The following is a 24152-nucleotide window of genomic DNA, read 5'->3' as shown; positions in this document are numbered from 1 at the left end:
GAAGCCAACGCTTCGGTGTCTGGCGTGGAGGATAGCTCTCCCCACACCTGCTGCGGATTGTCCCAGGGCCAGAGGGACAGAGAGGAGAGCCAAAAGGAGAAAGAAACCGCGCCCCTTGCAGCCGGCTTCCTGGCGTGCTGGCAACACTCCTGCCTGGGCCGGACCCACAGCCCAGAGCCGTGCCAGGAAACCCAGTGTGATGGGGAGTGTATCCCACGGCACCGCGCACACGCCACAATATCGGCCATGGACAGTGGCCTTGGGTGTACCCACAGCTAGTTGTCCCAGAGCTGGGAAGGTGGAGCTTTGCGAAAAGGGGAGGGTTGAGACGCCCCATTCAGCCAGTTTTGCAACAGGCTGGGATTGCCCCTGCACGGCCCGGCTGCCCAGGGCTTCCCTTGAGGGAAGGCGCACACTTGTGACTTAGCTCAGCCTTCCCTCGGCTGAGGTCCTGGAAGATCACAGCTATCAAGCAAAGCAAATGCCAAGAGGCGAAAAACAACAGAAAATCTTAAAGCATTTGATAAATCCGGATGATATGGAGAACCCAATCCCAAACACCCAAATCAAATGATCAGAAGAGACACTGTACTTGGCGCAATTAATCAAAGGACTACAGTCAAAGAAAGAGATCATGGCACAAGATACAAAGGACATGAAGAAGAACATGGCACAGGATATAAAGGACATAAAGAAGACCCTAGAAGACCATGAAGAAGAAATTGCAAGAGTAAATAAAAAAATACAAGATCTTATGGAAATAAAAGAAACTGTTGGCCAAATTAAAAAGACTCTGGATACTTGTAATACAAGATTAGAGGAAGTTGAACAACGACTTAGTGTCCTAGAAGACCACAGAACAGAAAATGAAAGAACAAAAGAAAGAATGGAGAAAAAAATCTAAAAAATTGAAATAGATCTCAGGGATATGATAGATAAAATAAAATGTCCAAATTTAAGATTCATTGGTGTCCCAGAAGGGGAAGAGAAGGGTAAAGGTCTAGAAAGAGTATTCAAAGAAATTGTTGGGGAAGACTTCCCAAACCTTCTACACAGTATAAATACACAAAGCATAAATGCCCAGCGAACTCCAAATAGAATAAATCCAAATAAACCCACTCCAAGACATATTCTGATCAGACTGTCAAATACTGAAGAGAAGGAGCAAGTTCTGAAAGCAGCAAGAGAAAAGCAATTCATCACATACAAAGGAAACAGTATAAGACTAAGTAGTGACTACTCAGTGGCCACTATGGAGGCGAGAAGGCAGTGGCATGACATGTTTAAAATTCTCAGAAAAGTTTCCAACCAAGAATATTTGATCCAGCAAAACTCTCCTTCAAATTTGAGGGAGAGCTTAAATTTTTCACAGATAAACAAATGCTGAGAGATTTTGCCAATTAAAGACCTGCCCTACTTCAGATACTAAAGGGAGCCATACCGACAGAGAAACAAAGAAAGGAGAGAGAGATATAGAGAATTTTAACAGACATATATGGAACCTTACATCCCAGATCACCAGGACACACATTTTTCTCTAGTGATCACGGATCTTTCTCTAGAATAGACCATATGCTGGGACATAAAACAAGCCTCAATAAATTAAACAACAACAACAACAACAACAACAACAATTGAATGTATTCAAAGCACATTCTCTGACCACAATGGAATACAAATAGAAGTCAATAATTTTCGATTTGTAACTCCACTATTTACTTCCTACAGGATATAAAATACATAAGCTCTAATGACAAATCAGTGGTTTTGGACTCAGTGTAAAATATGTAATTTTTGACAACTATATAAAGGCGGGGGAATGGAGGAGTATAGGAACATAGTTTACGGGTCCTATTGAAGTTAAGTTGGTATCAAAGAAAACCAAGAATGTTATGGATTTAAGAGGTTAAATTTAAGCCCCACAGTAAACACAAAGAAATTATCAGAGAATATGACTATAAAGATGAAAAGTAGAGTATGGGTTATGAGAAGTGGGGGAAGGGGCAATGGGGAGTTAAGAAATGAGTATAGGGTTGCTATTTGAGGTGAAGGGAAATTTCTAGTAATGAATGGTAGGAAGGTGATAGCATTACAACATTCTAAATGTGATTAATCCCACTAATGGAATGCTAGGGAGGGGGTGGAATGGGAAGATTTAGGCTGTATGTATGTTTCCACAATTGAAAAACAACAAAAAAAAAGACAGTCTAAATAGATGACAATTGAATGCCAAGGATGATCCTGGATGGGATCTGAGGATGGAGGACAGGAGTCTCAAAGGGACACAGTTGGGACATAGGTTAAAAAAAAAAAAAAGGAAATATAGAATGTAAGCTTTGTATCAATGTTGAATTTCTTGAACTTAGTTGCGCTTAATGGGATTGCATAAAAGAGTGTTCTTGTTCATGGGAATTGTGTATGTGAATTATAGTGTTTGTTCAAGGATGTGTGCAGCTTGCTCTCATATGTTCAGAAGACAGAGCAATAGATGATGGATGATAGATAGGGAAGGAGGGAGGGAGGGAAAGAAAGAAATGGTGTGACAGCATGTTAAAGTTGATGGATCGGGGTATCGGGGGAGGGGGATCAGGGTATGCTGTGTATGGGGTTTGTATTGTTTTTGCAACTGTTCCTGTAACTTTGAATTTATTTCAAAATAAAATTAAAAACAAAACAAACAGACAAAAAAGGCTATGGACAAATACAAAAGCGATTCAGTGTACACTAAAGTAGTTAAAATTACATCCAGATCCATCAACTGATGAATGGATAAATCAATTGTGGTGTATATATTTGATGGAATATTATGCAGCTGTAAGAATAAATGAAATCATTTCACATGCGACTTCATGGATGAACCTTGCAGACATTAGGTTAAGTGAAGTGAGTCAGACGCAAAAGGACAAATATCGTATGACCTCACTAATATGAAACAAATATAACTAGCAAATGCATGGTGTTAATATCTAGAACACAGATCACCAGAAGATAGAATGAGGGCAGCAAATGGGGAGCTGATACTTAATTTGTGCAGAATGTGTAATAAAGTTGATTGTAAATGTTTGGAAATGGATGGAAGTGATAGGAGCACATTATAGTGAGTATAATTAACAACGATGATATGTGGGTGCAGTTGTGGTTGGAAGGGAAAGTTTAGGGTTGTGTATGTCACCAGAAGGAAAGCCAGAGGATGAAACATGGGACTGTATAACATAGTGAACCCTCTTCAGGGTGAGAATGTTTTAGAATTGATTTGGGATGATGAATGCACAACTCTGTGAATATACTAGAAGACACTGATTTTACACTTTAGACATTGTATGTTATGTGAATTTATCTCAATAAAATGCTTTTAAAAAATTACAAAAAAAAGCACAAGTTGCTTTGTTACAATAAAACTATGTGTACACACACACGTTTGAGAGACAAGCTTAAAATTGAGGATGTTTTATCCATTAGCTAATTTTTTTCTTCCTATGGTTGGAAAAAGACTGTCGTTAGAGTTTAGCAACAGACATCTCAGTCTAACTTACAGAACTGCTGTATTCCAATCCTCTCTAGAATCTTGCCCAAAATGATGCAGAGCTTCTTGATTTCTAATTTATAGAATCTGTCTTCTTTAAATTCCCCTTTCTACCCTTGCAGAAAAAAAAGGATAAATATACGTTTTATGTTTGAAGAGATTCCTGCTTCTCTATAAATGTCTATCAAAAACTTACTCCTCTGAGTTGATAAAACAAAAGCCTCTTACACATTTAGATCTGAAGTTCTTTTAAAAGTGGTGAATACAGATTTTGGATTAGAAATCATTGTTTTTCATTTGGAAGAGTAAACAGTTTGGTGTGAAACTGGGCAATTCTTTGGCTTATTTCCTTTATTTTAAGGATACCAGATTGTGTTTGTCTTATTTCAGTGTCTGTGTATGTGAGCCTCTGTGTTTGTGATGTCGTTTGGAATTATAGAAGTCATTGAGGGATTTGAAAGTAAGATAATCCTTAAAGTTTATTGCCAGCATTGCATTTTAGAAAAAAACAGAATGACGGCTGTGCGTAGAGTTTTCATCTGGCAGGAACAATGCAGCATTGTCACTCCCTAAGTGAGAGGTGAAGGGCCAAGGTGTGGAAGTGTCATGTACAGTACAGCTGTTTGTTGTCAGGTGCTTTTCTTTTCATGTTCTTTTCCGCTGTTATTAGGACTGAAGCAGGATGTTGAGTTCAACTGTTTATATTGGGAGCGTGACAAGTTGCTATCTTTTAGATAGTCCTTATTAGATGAATGATTAGTTAGCTGGGCAACTGTAGTGAAACTTGTTTCAGAAATGAGGCACTAGGTTTAACTTGGCATTTTGGAAGGGGACCTGGGAATCATAGCCATTGGATGAGGAGTGGTTATAAGGTCTGGACTCCTGTCTTTAGATGGTTATGGTTAGTGTTAGCGTACCACCAACTCCACTTATTGATGAAGCAGCCAAAGCCCAGGGAGGCTGAGTGACCTTCCTTTCATGTCAGCGACCTGGTAAATGGGGAAGAGAATCCTTGTCTGTTGCCGTTCAAGAAGGTGATGATGTTGATACCTGTCCTGGTGCTCTCTGCCTAGGATCCTGTCAGAATTTAGGCTCTGTCTCTTCTGTGCTTGAAGGATTTCCGGGGATGACCTGGCATGAAACATTTTTATTTAGATGAACTAAGTTCATTTTTAAAAGGTCTTGATCAACATCTTTGTTTTGACAGCAACTGCCTTTTCAGAGCTCTGGGTGATCAATTGGAGGGACACTCACGAAATCATCTCAAGCACCGACAAGAGACGGTGGATTACATGATAAAGCAGCGGGAAGATTTTGAACCCTTTGTAGAAGATGACATTCCTTTTGAGAAACATGGTAGGTTCACCGAGGGACACTGAATCCTCCAGGAGTAATGCATTGGGTAATTAAGTCCATCTGCATATCCCCCCCCCCCCCCAGTCAGGAGTTTGGTTACATAAATTATGGCATTTATTTATTCAAAAAATATTTGTCTACTCTGTAATAGGCATCATGCTAGGCATTTGGGAATCAGTAGGTTTAGATGTATATGCTCTTAACAAAAATGCTGCAGTTAATTGACCTGAAAAGCTATTCATGACTTCTTATTCAGTGGGGAGGAAAAACAGGCTAAGTGATAGTATATGTAGATTGATCCCGTTTTTAAAAAGTATACACGCACACACACGCACACACACACACACACACACACACACAGTTTGGAAAGTTACTAACATTTTTACAGTGGTCAATTCTTGGCCCCATTTATTCTTCAGAAATTACTCACCCCCTTTAAACTTGTTCTATAAGTGGAGGATGATAATGGTTATGAGTTGAAAACAAGAAAATTATAAGTGTTAGGGAGGATGGATCTACAGGGTTTTCACAACCACACTGTCACCCCTTGTAAGCTACACTGTTATACAATTGTCTTCAAGAGTCAAGGCTGCTGGGTTGGAGTTTGGTAGATTCAGTATTTACTTCTAACTATTCCAGTATGTGAAAACCTAAAAAGTGTTATCTATATAGTGCGTAAGAATGTCCACCAGAGTGACCTCTTGACTCCATTTGGAATCTCTCAGCCACTGAAGCTTTATTTCATTTTATTTTGCATACCCCTTTTGGTCAAGAAGATGTTCTTAATCTCATGATGCTGGGTCCGGATTCATCCCTGGGAGTCATACTTTGCGTTGCCAGGGAGATTTATACTCCTGGGATCAGGTCCTATGTAGTGGGGAGGGCAGTGAGATCACCCGCCAAGGTGGCTTAGTTAGAGAGAGGGGGCCACATCTGAGCAACAAAGAGACACTCGGGGAAACTCTTAGGCACAATTATTAGCAGGTTTAGCCTCTTCTTGCAGCAACAAGCTTCATAGGGTTAGCCCCAGCATAGAGGGCTCAGCACATCAAGCTGTCAGTCCCCAATGTTTGTGAGAATATCAGCAACAATCCAGGTGAGGAAGTCCAATACCTCCATGCAGTACTTTTGTAATCAGAGCAATCAATAAAGCCATTTCATTTCTCACCAAAAACCCAAAACACCATGTGTTTTCTTTGAGGCAAATCAGTTTTTGATTTTAATTAGTTCTTTAGGCACAAATCTGGAAAGAAAATATATGTGAGCTTTTAAACTTTCATTTCAGCAAATATGTACTGAGGACCTGTTATGCCAGGTGTTGTTATGTTTATGTTTTATAAATAACATTTTTATCACAGAGCTGAGAGTGTTTATCTGTTTTTTATCAGGAAAGAGACAATCATTCCTGTGTTTTATAGAAAGATAACTCTGGAGACTATATGGAGAATGGATGGGGAGAGAGACTGAGAAGGGAGTCTAGTTAGAAGGGTCTCCAAATTGTCCAGGTGAGAGAAAAAGGTGGCCTCCACTGAGGCAGTTACTGAGGATGTTGAATAGAGGTCAGTCCAAGACACAGTTTGGCAGTATAATTGACAGGACTCTTTGGAGGTGGGGGAGTGGGGAGAGGGAGGAAACAAAAGTGACTCTGAAGTTTCTTCTTGGAGAATGGCTACATAACTCTACTGTTAACAAGAGAGAGGGTAGCCTAAGGAGTTGGCTTGGAAGGGAAGCTATCAATTATCCCAAAGCCTTTCCTATTCCATTCCTCAGTAGGAAGAAACTCATTCATTAGGCTTCAGAGACACAGCAGTGAAACTCAGATGAGTAGTTTATACCCACAAAGATCTGATGGTCCTTCTTCCTGGGATCACTTTGTGTATAGAGATAGACTCAGTTTACCAGATGGTCAGCAGTTTACAAATTAAGTGTATGTATATGAGGTAAGTTTTGTGGTTTAGTGCTATATAAAATGAATTATGTCATTGATCCAATTAAAATACTTCAGATGAGATGAGTTTTTAGTTTGTGATGTGAAATTCCACTTTGAACATCTTCACTGAAGGGCATGTGATGGATGTGGGGAGGTGTCAGGACAGGGAACTCAAACCTTCAGTGACCAGTGTGATTCTCACTTTAGATGAAGAGTGGGAAGGTGGTTTTTTTTGTTTGTTTTTTAATGTCACCCTGCTTGCCTGTTGGTTGGCCACTTAAGAATTTGAGCATAAAAGAAATAAGAAGTGGCTGACTCTGCCATAGCAGAAATGAAAAGAAACCCGGAAGTCTTATATCTTTCTTGTGTTTTGTTTGAAGGCTAGACTTACCACATTTATCACTCTTGTCATAATTATGTGTTTTTATGTCTGTCTGACTTGCTAGACTGTGAGATTCTTGAGGGCAAGGACCATGTCTTTGTTCACTACTCTGTTCCCAGGGCAGCACTCCTGGCATATGGTAGATATGAAATATTTGTTGAATGAATAAATGAATAGATCATTTAACTTCCAAAGACATGGTTAGCCTTGCATCTGGCTGTATCTTCTAAGATTATTCCTTTCCTCTAGATTGGCTCCAGAGAATCTACAACATCTTTTCCCCAACTATACAAATACCTTGATCAGAAACCTGGGTGTTATTGATGCCTGCCACTCCCTCCCTCATCATACCCAGTCATTCATTAAGTCTTGTCACTTGCACCTCAGTATTTCTTCTCTCTCTGCTACTACATCATACAATCAGGTCTCTATGGCCATTTTTCTCAACTTCCTCGGTATTATTTGGACTGGTCTCATTGCTTCCAACTTGACCCCTACAGTCTGTTTTCCATACTGCAGTCAGAGCAATCTTCTAAATGCACATCATTGATTAGACCTTTCCCCTGTCTAAAACCCATTGGTGGCTCCCCATTGACCCCAGGATAAAGTTCAAACTCTTTAGCCCTTCATGATCTGTGATTTTCTTATTTCTCTACTGTCTTCTGTTGCCATTTCCCACCACACTTGCTTGCCCTCTCTGCCCCCATCTCAGCATTTTAAGTTCCTGCCATACTGTTCCTGTCTACATCTCCTCATTATCTCTCTTCTTGCTGCTGCTTGGAACATCACCCATTCTTCTTCTAGCTGTCTATCTGCTATTTGTCCTTTGAGTATCAGCTTAGATTTCTCAGCTGCGAAGCCTATCTGATACACCTTACCTCCCCCTCCCCACTACCAAGCTGGCTTAGGTTCTCCTGCAGTTCATTGTGCTCCTAACACATCCTGTACTTCCACAGCACTTGTGCAGCAGTAGTGCCTGTTTTCTTGTTTGCTGCTGATTGGTTTTAACCTTGTTGAGGGCAGACTTTGTGACAGGCAGTGTAATGGAGTGGTCAAGAGCCAGGGGCCTTGAAGTCAGGCTTCCTGGGATGAAATATCAGTTCCACTATGTACTGGCTCTGTAACCTTGGGCACAGTTATTAACTATTCTATATCTCTGATTCCTTGTCTATAAAATGGGGTACATAATAGTGCCTCTTTCATTGGGTTGCTTTGAGGATTAAGTGTGACAATTTAAAGTGATTACAGCAATGCCTGACATGTAGTAAGCATTCATTAATGCTGTCTGTTAAAGATTACTGTGTGTGTTACATTCCTATGCCCAGGGTCTATTACAGACCCAGGCATATAGGAAGCACTCAGTAAATATTAACTGAGTGAGTAAATAAATGAATGCTTTCTTTGTGAATGATTGGAGCCCTTCTGAGTAGCAGTCTACAAAATTCCCAGGCCCTAACAAAGCTAATAGGCTTTTCAGATTTACACCCTCACTTCTTATTATATGGAATAAATAAATACCAAACCATGTATGCATTTGGATTTTTCCATTATAAAGACTTAATTTCTCTTTTCTCTCTTTTTTGTCCGCAGTGGCCAGTTTGGCAAAGCCTGGTACTTTTGCAGGCAATGATGCAATTGTAGCTTTTGCAAGAAATCATCAACTGAATGTGGTGATTCATCAACTCAATGCCCCTTTGTGGCAGGTAGGTCACCTATTCAAGAATTTATCTTAAGCTCATATTTATAAATTGGCTTTGGTGATGTCCTAAGATGATGGGGCTTGACCTGTGACATTAGACCATGCAAGTAACTTGGACTGTGAGCCTAACACAGTGGAAACTTATGGTTGCTTTGGAATTAAACCCATGCTCTGCATACTTCAGAAACATTTTAAAATGTCAGGAATATTATTCAGCGATCAGTTAATTGGATAATTTAGAGGCAGAGGGCCTAATGTAATGTGGAAATACTTTAGAAAATTCCATAGAAGTATTTAAAAGAGAATGTAAAGGATTCATGCATACAAATTCTTGTTTTGAAGTATGCCCATTCCCATGTGTGTGTTTATGTTTTTTAGTTGGAGGAAAACAAAGACAAAATTCATTATAATAACAATTGCTAAAAAATGTGTCCCAGACAACAATGTTTATTTCCTGGCTTGGATGTCAAGCTCATATTTCTGTGCTCTGCTCAGCTGTATATGATGGTTCCAGTGTTTTTTCTATAGCAAATTAAATTTTACAACATATGTTAAGTTTGCACTGTAGGATGGCAAAGAACATTGTTAAGCTATTTAGTTTTTTTTTTTTTCCTGTTGAAGTAGGTGTCCATTTCTCTTCACTTTTCTTTACTTCTGGTTTCTTAAATTAACCTCATCTCCTAAACACTCCAAACATTCTGGAATATGGAAGATCAGAGGTTGGAGAGAAGGTGTATACCTGCTACTGTCCTCTTCCTCCTTAAATCCAGAGCATTTTTGTCATTTTGTAGCTCAGCTCCTGAAGACTTGGCATGTGATTTCCATCATTCTTCCCTCCCTCCCACTAGCCCCCCATTTCTAATTTTGTTTTTTAATTAGGTAAAATATGGTAATTGTAGAAAACTTTGAAAATTCAGAAAAGCCCATAAAGGTGAATTAAAATTACCCAGTCACACTACCCAGAGATTTGCTATTAACATTTTTGTATGTATCTCTGTCATTTACATACACACATACTTAGTTATGAAAACATTCATACATAACTGGAAAGATATATACCCAAATGTTTTTATTTACACAAACACTTCCACACACATCTATGCACAGCCGTATATATGTATAGACAGACACACATTGCATATCCCTCTGTGTTATCAGAACGGTAACATTATCTTTTTTTCTTAATTTTTTCGTATATTTATTGGTCCCCCTTTGTATATTGCTTATCTAAAGCCTTTGCTCATTAAAAAAAGTCATGTTTATTGAGGTATATTTTATATATAGCAAACTTTGCTCTTCTTAGGTGTACAGCTCTGTGTTTTGATGAACATGTGATAAGGTAACCACCACCATGCTCAACATAGAGAATGTTTTCTCTACCCCCAAAAGTCACTTCACATTGTCCCTTTGTAGTCACTAGTCCCCTCCCATCCTTAACCCCTAATCTGATTTGTCTCTTATAGATTTGCCTTTGTAAAATGTCTTATAATTGGAAGTATATAGCCTTTTGTGTCTGGCACAATATCCTTTCAACAAGATTACATTACAACGAAACAAATACTCCATGAGTTAAGAGGAATTTTACCTTACAGGGATATAGTGAGCACTAGTGAAACAATATCTGTGTGTGTTGCTTGGTGCAGAGTTGCCAGATATACTGACACCAGATAGAGCTCTCATATTTTTAGTGGGGCTATCTCTAAGGATTGTCACTGAGCCAAGAATACTGGTCTTTTTCATTGTCCTTTTTTTTGTCACTAAATTTATACTTTTTAGCAAAAGTCAACAAAATAATTTGAACATACAACATAATGATCTTAGTCTTGAAGGAAAATAATCATTGTCAACTCAGTACCATAGCCCTGCCTTTGCCACTATCAATAACTTCCTTTTTTTGTTTCTTAATTTCCTAGGTAGTTGTGGAAGATAATTCTGCATAGTTAGAATATTTTTTCAAATTTATTTCTGTAGTGTTGTCTGTCACAAATTGCTAAACATTGAAAGTATATATTTTTGATAAATATATCTGCTATCTAATGGAGTTTTCACTTGGATTTTCCCCATCTTCCCCTACTCCTGTGAAGCGTCTTAGGAAGTTTAAGAATTGAAACTGCAGTGGTTGCTACTGTTGTGGGTCTTTAAGAGCTCTTGTGTTAATAATGACTAGGCTTATACTTGCAACATGGAGACACTGAAACCTACATTTTTTAATTTTTTCCTGATTATAAATGGAATATATGCTGTTTGTGAACAGTAGAGAAATGTATAACATAGAAAATGAAAGTTCCCTCCATTCTCCATCCCCATGAAAATCACAGTTAACAGTTTGGTGACTATTCTTCCAGTTAATTTTTTCCTATTCATGTGTATTTATTATTATTATTATACTATAATTATTGTTATTATTATTTAAATATAAAGTGTTTTAGGGATTATGTCATTCGGAAATTCTAATAAGCTGCTGTTTACTTTCCCAGTGCTCTTCCTGGGAGACAAATGGTGCTATCTCTGTTCTGTATGTGTCAGAATCAGGCAGCGTATTTAAACTCTCCATCCTCTCTGCACTTTGAGACCTAGGTATTCCACCTGGAGAGAACTTCCACACTTCTAGACGTGTGCCATTCATGTTGGTTCTGTGGTTTTTACTTTGTTTTTAGACCATGAATACTGTGGATTAATGGTACTGCCTTACTACCTGTGACTTTCAGTATAATGAAGAAGGAGGGGCTGATGTTTTAGAATTTTAACAAAGAAACAGTTACTGGACTTGCTCTTAACGTATTGTAATTTGGCTGCTGGGGAGGATCTATCACTTTTGGGGAGACCTGTTCCTTTCCGAGGGATGGGTCCAGACTTCTGTTAGAGTTTGTGGTGGTGGTGATTATTTTGGGATTTTGCTAGCCTGGACCAGAGGGTTCCTGTAGTTGTATGACTCGAGGGAGCACTGTTCTTGTTGAGTTGTGCTTCAGGAGGCGGTTCCCTTAGAAGATCTCATGAATGGTACCTCTGGAATTGTGCAGTGTAACAGTACTTCTGGATTATATATCTAGTTTGTTTTGGAATTGATATAAGTGGGAGATTTGGGATTTGTCATTGATACTGTTTCTCAGTGTGCAGCTGATAGAAACTTCTATTTTTGTATTTCTGGCAGGGGCGGATTTACTGTGAAGCTAATGAAGCATAAGCCTCAGGCCCTTGTTTGCGTGGGTTCCCTGTAAGGTCTGGTGGTGGTGGTGGTGGTGGTGTTCTAACAATTTTGTATTTGTATTTTTTACCCTCAAAATCTGGATCTGTCTGTACCTGGGTCTTTCCCCTTGGAAGGGGCCTGAGTGTTTGAAGGGCTGAGAGATAGATACTAAAGGTCCTGAAGCTTAAGCTTAGTTTAACTTCTTTGTAAATCTGCCCATGATTTTTTTTTTAAAATTCAGTTTCATTGCGATAGTCATATACCATACAGTCATCCACAGTGTACAGTAAGTTGTTCATAATACCATTATATAGTTGTGCATTCATCACCACAATTTTTGAGCATTTTCATTACTCCAAAAAAAAATAAAAATAAAAAATAAAAATTTAAGGCTAAAAATAAAAGTAAAAAGGAACACCTAAAACATCCCATCCCCCCAGTCCCACTTTATTTTTCATTTAATTTTTGTCCCCATTTTTCTACTCATCTGTCTATATACTGGATAAAGGGAGTGGGAGCCACAAGATTTTCACAATCACGCAGTCACACCGTGTAAGCTAAGTAGTTATGCAGTCATCTTTAAGAATCAAGCCTTCTGGGTTGCAGTTTGACAGTTTCAGGTATTTCCTTCTAGCTATTCCAATACGCTAAAAACTAGAAAGGGATATCTATAGAGCGCAAAAGAATACCCTGCAGAATGACCTCTTGACTCCATTTGAAATTTCTCAGCCACTAAAACTTTATTTTGTTTCATTTTGCTTACCCCTTTTGGTCAAGAAGACTTTCTCAATCCTATGATGCCAGGTCCAGGCTCATCCTCAGGAATCATGTCCCATGTTGTCAGGGAAATTTACACCCCTGGGAGTCTATGTCCCACAGAGAGGGGAGGGCAGTGAGTTTACCTGCCAAGTGGGCTTAGCGAGAGAGAGGCCACCTCTGAGTAACGAAAGGGGTTCTCTGGGGGAGACTTTTAGCACAATTATAAGTTATAAAGGACAAAAGGTCCTTTCCTTACAGCTGGAGGAGAAAACATAAAACACCTAAGAATATAAGAATTATAAGTAGGCTTAGCCTCTCGTTTGCAGTAACAGGCTTCATAAGGGGAAGAACCAAGATCAAGGGCTTGGCCTTCTAAATTGGTAGTCCTCAATGCTTGTGAGAGTATCAGTGATTTCCTATCAGTTTAACATTACCACATTTTTCCCCAGTTCCTCAGGGGGGCCCTACAAATATATTTTTATTCTCTACCCAGATTACTTTGGGATGTATTGGGATTTCACACTAACCTGTACAACCCTACCAGATCTCACTTCCTATTCAAAACTCCATGTAATTATGCCCATGATTTTTGAATATATGTTTTCATATGGATTAATTTTCATATTGTTACATATTAAGTTCATTGAAGCCTACATGGATGGGAGGAAAATAATTCAGAAATTGCTTAGGACATATCCCAGTCATATTCCCAGTTGGTATCTACATAGAGCCTATTTACATGTCAAGGCATATGAAGGGTGTGGGCTTCCTAGGCAGTCCAGGTGAGGTGTTTCCCTCCACAAGTTGATATTGTCCAAGTCCTCACTGGCATCTCCTCTTCCTTTGCCTGCAGATTCGTGGTACAGATAAAAGCAATGTGAGGGAGTTACACATTGCGTATCGGTATGGAGAACATTATGACAGTGTTCGGAGGATCAATGACAACTCAGAAGCACCTGCACATCTCCAGACTGATGTGAGTAAGGCCTTGGTTTTCTTCTTTATTCCCTCGGCCCTGTGGGAGCCCTTTGGAGCTGTATACCCTAGAGCCAAAAACCAGTGATTTTTTTTTTATGGAAAGTTGCCCATCTGTGGGTTTGATTTTTTTGTTGTTGTTGTTTTTGTTTTAAGCTCAGGTGACAGAGACAAACTTGCTTGCCATTCTTTTGCTTTCTTTAATAGCTGAAAGTTATTATTACATGAATATAATTTATATCAAACTTTTAAATTACTTTTAGGTTTTAAATTTAACCCATGTTTCTTATTTAAAAGGTAAAAAAGAAAATAAAAAGCACAGAAAATCACTGTCTGGACACAGTTTTTGTTACTGATTTGGTAGATTTCCTTTGTCTTTTAATGCATTAAAAATGCTTGAGATGATATTATTTGTGTACCTTTATTTCCTGCTTTTTTCAGTTTGCGTTATAGTATAAACCTTTTCTCACATTGTTACACACTTTTTGAAGGCATTATTTTTTAAAAAAAAAGACATTATTTCTTGAATAGGTAATATTTGCCATGGGTCAAAATTCAAAATGTTATAACAGTATATGTATTGAAAGTTCCTCTTCCATCCTTGACCTTTAGCCACTCTTTTCTCCTTGGAGGCACCAGTGTTATCAGTATATGGTAAAATTTCCTGGAGAATTTTTATTATTTTTTTTTTATTGTGAACTTCAGTATATATACATAAGAGTGATAACTTTCAATGTATGACTTCACAAGTAGTTAGCAAATCTCAAAGAATGTCATGGGTCACAGTTCCACAACTTTAGCCATTTCCTTTATTGTAAAATATAGCATACATGCAGAAAAGTGTCATCTCTCGATGTATAGCTCAACAAGCAGTCATATAGGTAATTTAAAAAATTGTTATGGGTTATGGTTCCACAATTACAATTCTTTCCTTATTATGCAATACAAGGTACATACAGAAAGGTGAAGAACCCTCAAGGTACAATTCATCGAGCAGCCATTCCAATACCCCAGCTTCCAAAAAATATATATAATTACATAAAGTTTCAGTATTCATTGACCTTTGTTCAGTCTTACCTTGTTTGTTGCTACTCCTTCCTTTCACTTGATCTCTTTTTCCATCTTCAGGGGTGTCTAGGCAGTGAGTACCCGAACTTGTTCATATTAAAAGGGGGTGTTGACAGGAGGGGAAGGGGGCTGCATTGGATAGTTGATCTTAAAGAGGTTGTTGCCTCTGAGTTTTAGGATTTTTCAGTATAGGAACACTCTAGTGGATTTAAGTTTCTGAAAGATAAAACTTAGTGAGTGCATCTTTTGTAGAATATCAGGTAGGGACCTAGGTATTTGGGGACTGCTTTTGGTAAGTACGACACGGCATGCTCTGGCCAATTGGGATGTCTAGCTGGAGCTTGCGTAAGAGAAACCTTCAGGATAGCTTCTTGACTCTATTTGGGATCTCTCAGCCACTGTGACCTTAGCTTGTTACCTTTCTTTTTTTCCCCCTTTTGGTCAAGTAGGCATTTTCAATCCTTCACTGACAGGGCCAGGCTCAATCCTGAGAATCATGTCCTACTTTGCCGGGGAGATTCATTCCCCAGGGAGTCATGTCCCTCGTTGGGGGGAGGTTAATAAATTTATTTGCAAAGTTGGACTTAGAGAGAGAAAGGCCACATCTGAGCAACAAAGAGGTTGCCTGAAGGTGCCTCTTAAGCATAATTATAGGAGAGCTCAGCCTCCTATTCACAACCCTAAATTTCACCAGAGCAAGTCTCAAGTCAACGGCTTGATTTATTAAGTAGTGGGTTCCCAATGTGACTTAATATATATTCTATCCCAAGATAAATGGTCAGTTTCTTACATTATCTTCACTTTAGTTGAACAATCATCATCACTCTCAAATTTAAACAATTTTCATAACATAATACATCCCAGAGCTCTTATCAGCTGCTAGTTATTCATCCCTAGTATTAGTATAGAGTTGGTAAGATATTCCTATTAAATATAGTTATTAATACATAATGGGTAGTTTTTCCATACCATTCTGTTGTTAATCCTCTGTAGCAGTGTCATACCTTATAATTATATCATGCTAACACTTATTTAGATTTGTGGTGCTACTCTGTGGGTTACTTGCCTTTAAACAACCATTTACAAACAAGTTCGCCTTCAATGCATTACTTATAATCCCATTAACAAACCGTAGTCACTCCTGACCGTTCTATACCATCAAGATCACCTTCATTATCATATCTGTACATTTTAGATTATTGTTGCCCCTTCACTAGGTACTGACTATCTCTAGGTCGCCTATATTCTACATTTTAAGACCTTTTACATTTCTCGCAGAGCTCACACTATTCGTAACATACAATATCTCTCTTTTTGTGTCTGGCTTATTTCACTCAGCATTATGTCTTCAAGTTTCATCCATGTTGTCATATGTTTCACGACCTCGTTTCTTCTTACTGCCACATAGTATTCCATTGTGTATATACCACATTTTGTTTGTCCACTCCTCTGTTGAAGGACATTTGGATTGTTTCCATCTCTTGACAATTGTGAACAATGCCGCTATGAACATCGCTGTGCAAATATCTGTTCGTGTCACTGCTTTCAGATCTTCTGAGTATATACCGAGAAGTGAAATTGCTGGATCATAGGGTAATTTGATATCTAGTTTTCTGAGAAACCACCAAACTGTCTTCCAGAGTGGCTGTAACATCATACAGTACCACCAGCAATGAATAAGAGTTCTAATCTCTCCACATCCTCTCCAGCATTTGTAGTTTTCTGTTTAATGGCAGCCATTCTAATTGGTGTGAGGTATCTCATTGTGGTCTTGATTTGCATCTCCCTAATAGCCAGTGAAGATGAACATTTTTTTCATGTGTTTTTTAGCCATTTGTATTTCTTCTTCAGAGAAATGTCTTTTCATATCTTTTGCCCATTTTGTAATTGGGCTGTTTATGCTATGTCATTGAGTTGTAGGATTTATTTTTTCTTTATACATGCAAGATATCAGTCTCATCAGATACATGGTTTCCAAATATTTTTTTCCCATTGAATTTGCTGCCTCTTTACCTTTTTGACAAATCCCTTTGAGGTACAGAAGCTTTTAAGTTTAAGGAGTTCCTGTTTATCTAGTTTTTCTTTTGTTACTTGTGCTGTGGGTGTAAGGTCTAAGAAGTGACCTCTTAATAGTGAGTCTTGAAGATGTTTCCCTACATTATCTTCTAGGAGTTTTATGGCACTGTCTCTTATATTGAGGTCTTTGATCCACTTTGTTCCGTTTTGCTAATGCTGCCATTATGTAAAATACCAGAAATGGATTGGCTTTTATAAAGGGGGTTTATTTGGTTACAAAGTTATAGTCTGAAGGCCATGAAAATGTCCAAGTGAAGGCATTAACACAAGTACACCTTCACTGAAGGAAGGCCAGTGGCATTTGGAAAACCACGTGGCTGGCATCTGGTGATCCCAGGTTGTATTCCAGCTCCACTCTCAGCTCCTGTGCATTCTTCAAAGTTTCTCTCTCGGCTGCAGCACCTCCTTCTGTCTGTGAACACTTTTTTAGGTCTCCAGTGATTCAGTTAAGACCCACCCTGAATGGATGGGGTAACGCCTCCATGGAAATTATCCAGTCAAAGTTCTCACCCACAGTTGATTGAGCACATCTCCATGGAAACAGTCAAAGGATTGCAACCTAATCAAAACTAATAAGTCTGCCCCCACAAGATTTCATCAGAGAACATGGCGTTTGGGGGACATAATATATCCAAACTGGCACATGTGTTGAGTTAATTCTTGTGGAGGGTATGAGGTAGGGGTCTGTATTAGTTAGGGTTCTCTAGGAAAACAGAATCAATGAGAGATATCTATGAATATAAGATTTATAAAAGTGTCTCTCACTGCTGTGGGTATGCACGAGTCCAAATTCCATACGGCAGGCAGCAAACTGGCAACTCCAATGAAGATGTTCGATGAACTCCTCAGGAAATGAACTGGCAACTTCGAAGAACTCCTCAGGAAACGAACTGGCAACTTGGATGAACGTGTTTGATGAACTCCTCAGGAAACGAATTGGCAACTTTGACGAACTCCTCAGGAAACTCTTCACTGGGCAGCCGAAGAAGTGAAGGTCCTCAATCTAAAAGTCTTCAACTGATTGATTGGATTAAATCCGGCCAACTGCATTCATTCTCTCATTGTGGAAGACACACCCTTCATTGACGTCATCAGTCACAGCTGCAGCCAATTGACTAATGATTTAATAAACCAGCCTCTTAGTTTATTAACCAGCCACAAATGTCCTTGCAGCAATGGTTAGGCCAATGCTTGCTTGACCAGACAGCTGAGTACCATCACCTGGCCAAGTTGACACATGAACCTAGCCATCACAGGGTCCTCTTTCATTCTTCTGGATATGGATATCCAGTTCTCCCAACCCCATTTGTTGAAGAGACTGTTTTGTCCCAGTTCTTTGGATTTAGGGGCCTTATCAAAAATCAGTTGATGGTAGATCTGGGGGTCTTTTTCCAAATTCTCAGTTTGATTCCATTGATCAATATGTCTGTCTTTGTGCCAATACCTTGCTGTTTTGACTACTGGGGCTTTATAGTAAGGTTCAAAGTCAGGAAGTGTAAGTTCTCCCGCTTCGTTTTTCTTTTATAGAATGTTTTTAGCAATTTGAAGCATCTTTACCTTCCAAATAAATTTGATAACTAGCTTTTCCAATTCTGCAAAGTAGGTTGTTGGAATTTTGATTGGAATTGCATTGAATCCATAGATGAGTTTGGGTAGGATTGACATCTTAATGACGTTTAGCCTTCCTACCCATGAACATGGAATATTTTTCCATCTGTTTAGGTACCCTTCTATTTCTTTTAGTAAAGTTACATAATTTTCTGTGTAGACACCTTTTACATCCTTGGTTAAGTTTATTCCTAGGTACTTGAGTTTTTTAGTTGTTATTGAGAATGGAATCTTTTTCTTGAGTGACTTTTCAGTTAGGTCATTTCTTGTGTATAGGAACATTACTGACTTTTGTGCATTAATCTTATATCCCGCCACTTTGCTAAATTTATTAGCTCAAATAGCTGTGTCATCAATTTCTCAGGGTTTTCCAAATATAAGATAATATTATCTGCGAATAATGACAGTTTTACTTCTTTCTTTCCAATTTGGATGCCATTTATTTCTTTGTCTTGCTGGATTGCCCTGGCTAGAACTTCTAGCACAATGTTGAATAATAGTGGTAACAGCAGGTTACCACTATTGCTTGTCATGTTCCTGCTCATAGAGGGTAGGCTTTCAGTCTCTCACCATTGAGTACTATGCCGGCTGTGGGTTTTTCATATATGCCCTTTATTGTATTGAGGAAGTTTCCCTCAATTCCTGCCTCTTGAAGTGTTTTTATCAAAAAAGGATGGTGCATTTTGTTGAATGCTTTTTCAGCATCTATTGAGATAATCATTTGATTTTTCTCTTTTGATTTGTTAATGTGTTGTATTACATTGGTTTCTCTTCTTATGTTCAACCATCCTTGCTTGCCTGGAATGAACCCCACTTGGTCATGGTATATGATTTTTTTTAATGTGCCTTTGGATTTGATTTGCAAGTATTTTGTTGAGAACTCTTGCATTTATATTCATTAGGGAGATTGGCCTGTAGTTTTCCTTTCTTGTAGCATCTTTATCTGGTCTCGGTATTAGATTGATGCTGGCATCATGAAATGAGTTAGGTAGTATTTCATTTTCTCCAATTTTTTGAAAGCATTTAAGTAGGATTGGTGTCAGTTCTCTTTTTGGAAAGTTTGGTAGAATTCCCCTGTGAAGCCTTCTGGCCCTGGGCTTTTATTTGTAGGAAACTTTTTGATGACTGATTGGATCTCTTTGCTTGTGATTGGTTTGTTGACGTTGTCTATTTCTTTTGTCAGTCTAGGTTGTTCATGTGTTTCCAGGAAATTATCCATTTCCTCTAAATTATCTAGTTTGTTGGCATACGGTTGTTCGTAGTATCCTCTTATGATTTTTAAAATTTTCTTCAAGATCCATAGTAATGTCCCCTCTCTCATTTATTATTTTGTTTATTTTGTCTTTTCCCTTTTTGACTTTGTCAGTCTAGCTAAGAGCTTGTCAATCTTGTTGATTTTCTCAAAGAACCAAATTTTGGTTTTATTTATCCTATTGTTTTTTGTTCTCCATATCATTTATTTCTGCTTTAATCCTTGTTATTTCTTTTCTTCTACTTGCTTTAGGGATAGTTTGCTGATCATTTTCTAGCTTCTTCAGTTGTTCCATTACTTCTTTGATTTTAGCTCTTTCTTCCTTTTTTTTTTTTTAACTTAATGATTTATTTTTCAGACTCCATTTGATAGAAGTACTCTGCAAAGACATAGTAATTATATATATGAATTTAGCTATTGGAGAGATAGAAATATATCTGTAGGCTCCTAGCTGGGAATTGCATTTTTTTTAAATTTAATTTTATTGAGATTGTTCATATACCATCCGATCATCCAAAGATCCAAAGTGCACAATCAGTTGCCCACAGTACCATCATACAGCTGTGCATCCATCACCACAATTATTATTATTATTTTTTTTTTCAATTTTTACGACACTTTCATTACTCTGGAAAAGAAATAAAGACGAAAAAAGAAAACTCAAATCCTCCCATACCCCAACCACCACCCCCTCCGTTATTGACTCATAGTATTGATATAGTACATTTGTTACTGTTGATGAAAGAATGTTAAAATACTGCTAACTGTAGTATGTAGTTTGCAATAGGTATATTTTTGTCCCTATATACCCTTCTATTATTAACTTCCAGCTGTAGTGTCATACATTTGTTCTAGTTCGTGAAAGAGAATTCTAATATTTGACAGTTAATCATGGACATTGTCCACTACAAGATTCACTGTTTTATACAATCTCATATTTTAGCCTCCAGCTTTCCTTCTGGTGACATATGTGACTCTAAGCTTCCCCTTTTCACCATAGTCACAAACCATTCAGCACTGTTAGTTATTCCCACATTAACGTGCTACTGTCACCTCCGTCCATTTCCAAACATTTAAGTTCAACCTAGTTAAACATTCTGCTCACAATAAGCAACCACTGCCCATTCTTGAGTCTCATTCTATATCCTGGTAATTTATATTTCATGTCTATGAGTTTACATATTATAATTAGTTTATATCAGTGAGACCATGCAATATCTGTCCCTATGTGTCTGACCCATTCCACTCAACACAGTGCCCCCAAGGTTTCTTCATCAACCCATTTTTTTTAAGACGGTTTTGTTTACCCACCATACATTCCATCCTAAGTAAACAATCAGTGGTTCCCTGTATAGTCACATATTTATGCATTCACTACCATCACCACTATCTATTTAAGGACATCTCCATTTCTTCCACAAAGAAGGAAGAAGAGTCAAAGAAGGTAGAGAGACAAAAGAAAAAGAAAGAAAAAAAAACATGACCGATAACAAACAACAAAAGGAAAGATAGAGTTAACCAAAGTAGAATAAAAGAGTCAGACAAAATCACCAATGCCAAGAGTCCCATACCCTTCCTTATGTCTCCCTCTTATAGGCATTTAGCTTTGGTATATTGTCTTTGTTAACATTAAAGGAAACATAATACCATGTTTTTGTTAACTATAGTCTCTAGTTTGCATTGATTGTATTTTTTTCCTCAGTACCACCCTATTTTTAACACCTTGCAAGGTTGATATTCATTTGTTCTCCCTCAAGGAAAAACATATTTGTACATTTTATCGCCATTATTACTTTAGGTTTCACTGAGTTATACAGTCCCGTCTTTATCTTTCCTCTTTTCTTCTGGTGTCCCACATGCTCCTAACCTTCCTCTTTCAGCCATACTCACAGTCATCTCTGTTGAGTGTACTTACATTGCTGTGCTACCATCATCCAAAACTGTGTTCCAAACCTCTCTCCCTTGTCTTTTCCTGTCTGCTTGTAGCGCTGCCTTTAGTAATTTGTGTAGAGCAGGTATCTCGTTCACAAGCTCTCTCATTGTCTGTTTGTCCAAGAATATTTTAAACTCTCCCTCATATTTGAAGGACAGTTTTGCCAGATATAGAATTCTTGGTTGGCAGTTTTTCTCTTTCAGTATCTTAAATATATCATGCCATTGCCTTTTCGTTTCCATGGTTCCTACTGTGAAATCGGCTTATTGTATTGTATATCATGCTTATTGTATTGTATATCATGCTTATTGTATATCATGCTTATTGTATTGTATATCATGCCATTCAGTTGCTTATTGTATATCATGCCATTCAGTATCTTAAATATATCAGTATCTTAAATATATCAGTATCTTAAATATATCGTGCCATTGCCTTCTCGTCTCCATGGTTCCTACTGTGAAATCGGCACTTAATCTTATTGAGCTTATTGTATGTGATGGATCTTACTGAGCTTATTGTATGTGATGGATCGCTTTTCTCTTGCTGCTTTCAGAACTCTCCCTTTGTCTTTCACATTTGATAATCTGATTATTAAGTGTCTTGGAGTCAGTCTACTTGGGTCTATTCTGTTTGGGGTACACTATGTTTCTTGGATCTGTAATTTTATGTCTTTCATAACAGATAGGAAATTTTCAGTGATTATTTCCTCCATTGTTCTTTCTGCCCTTTTTTCCTTCTCTTCTCCTGGGACACCTATGAAACGTATATTCACATGTTGTCATTAAATTCCCTGAGACACTGCTCATATTTTTCCACTTTTCCCTATCTGTTTTTTTGTGTGTAGGATTTCAGCTGCCTTGTCCTCCAGTTCATGAATCCTTTCTTCTGCCTCTTAAGTCTCCTGTTGTATGTCTCCATTGTGTTTTTCTTCTCTTCTCTATTGCCTTTCATTCCCATAAGTTCTGCCAATTGTTTTTTTCAGACTTTTGAGTTCTTCATGTTTGCCCAATGTCTTCTTTATATCCTTCATCTCTTTTGCCATATCTTCCCTCAACTTGTTGATTTGATTTTTGAATTGATTAGGATATTTGTTTGAATAATAATTTGTTTCAATTCCTGTATCTCATTTGAAGTGTAATTTTGTTTCTTTGGGCCATATCTTCGTTTTTTCTGGTGTGACTAGTAATTTTTTGTTGTCTAGGCATCTGGTTTCCTTGATTACCCCAATAAGATTTTCCCAGACCAGATAGGCCCAGGTCTTAGGAGGAAGTTGTAGTCAGTATCAGGTTTCCCTGAGGTTGAGACCTAGCAGGTTGTCAAACTTTCCTGTGAGGCCTCTAGAGTCTGTGCTTTTCCTGTCCTTTCCAGCAGGTGGTGCTTGTCAGCCCACAGCTCCCCACTGGTGTAAAGAGGTGAGGACCCTTTAATTCTCAGCAGACCCTATCCTGGCCAGGGGCTGAGGGTGTTAGAAGCCAAGCTTAAGATATTTCTGTTTTTTTTTTTTCCCCCAGGCCCTGGGGTCTGAATTCTCTGAGGGAGGGCCTCCACTTGAGCTGGGCCTCACCCCCCTTTTATTAGGGAAGATATTGGGGAGTTCTCTCCTACACTTGAATTCCTCGTTTGTCTCTCTGACTCTCTTAAATCCACCCTTGCCTGGGTGAGGGCTGATGACTGAAAATGCCCGAGGATTTCTCTGATGAGCTACTTGGAATGGGAGGGAAAAAAAAGAGGAAAACAAGTGAAAGCCCCTTTTCAGAGCCAGTTCCCAGCCCCGCAGTTTTGCTTGTCGACTGGTGTTGGTACCCTGTTCTCTGAGCCCCTTTTCTTGGGACACAGCCATTTTCCAGTATTCTGTGCCCAGCCGTCTCCAAAAGCCTCTGTTTTTATTTATTTATTTATTTATTTATTTGTTTGTTTATTTATTTCCATCAGCCCCGCCTCCTCTCTGCTGGGAGTGACCTCAGGTTTCCTTTCCTGCTTGCTCTGGGTTTATCTGTGCTTGTAGCTTGTATTCAGTAGTCCACATTTGTTAATTGAAACCACAGTTGGAGCTTTATTGAGTTACTTTCCCTCCCTCAAGATAGCCTGCTGCTTTTTCCCACTGTGAAGTTTTCCTACTCAGCCTCCTGTGCTGGTGGGGGAGGCGTGCCAGTTTGGGGAGCTGTACTTAACAGTTCTGTGCTGCGATCTCAGCCGTTCCACCCATTCCAGGCTGGTGTACGATGTGTGTCCAGTCACAGATGTCCCCCAACAGTTGTTCCACACTATTCCTGGCTATTTACTAGTTGCTCTAGAGGGCTAACTAAATCCATACCTCTCTGTGCCTCCATCTTGCCCTGCCTCCCCTTACTGATGTACTTTTAGGTGCTTTCAAACTTTTGCTGTTACAAACCGTGTGAAA

The 24152-nt window shown here is 38.5% G+C and overlaps 1 protein-coding gene across 1 annotated transcript in view; it reads left to right on the top strand.

Moving 5' to 3' along the window:
• Positions 1-24152, top strand: part of OTUD3 (OTU deubiquitinase 3) — a 58897-nt gene that overhangs the window by 12355 nt on the left and 22390 nt on the right. Inside the window, exons 2-4 of the mRNA XM_037828331.1 lie at positions 4731-4879; positions 8782-8894; positions 13690-13812. Coding sequence (XP_037684259.1) covers positions 4731-4879; positions 8782-8894; positions 13690-13812 — 385 coding nt within the window. The remainder of the gene's footprint in view (positions 1-4730; positions 4880-8781; positions 8895-13689; positions 13813-24152) is intronic.

The sequence above is a fragment of the Choloepus didactylus genome, chromosome 2 (genome assembly GCF_015220235.1).
Source record: "Choloepus didactylus isolate mChoDid1 chromosome 2, mChoDid1.pri, whole genome shotgun sequence".
Taxonomy (NCBI): Eukaryota; Metazoa; Chordata; class Mammalia; order Pilosa; family Megalonychidae; genus Choloepus; species Choloepus didactylus.
This window is presented reverse-complemented; position numbering and strand designations above follow the sequence as displayed.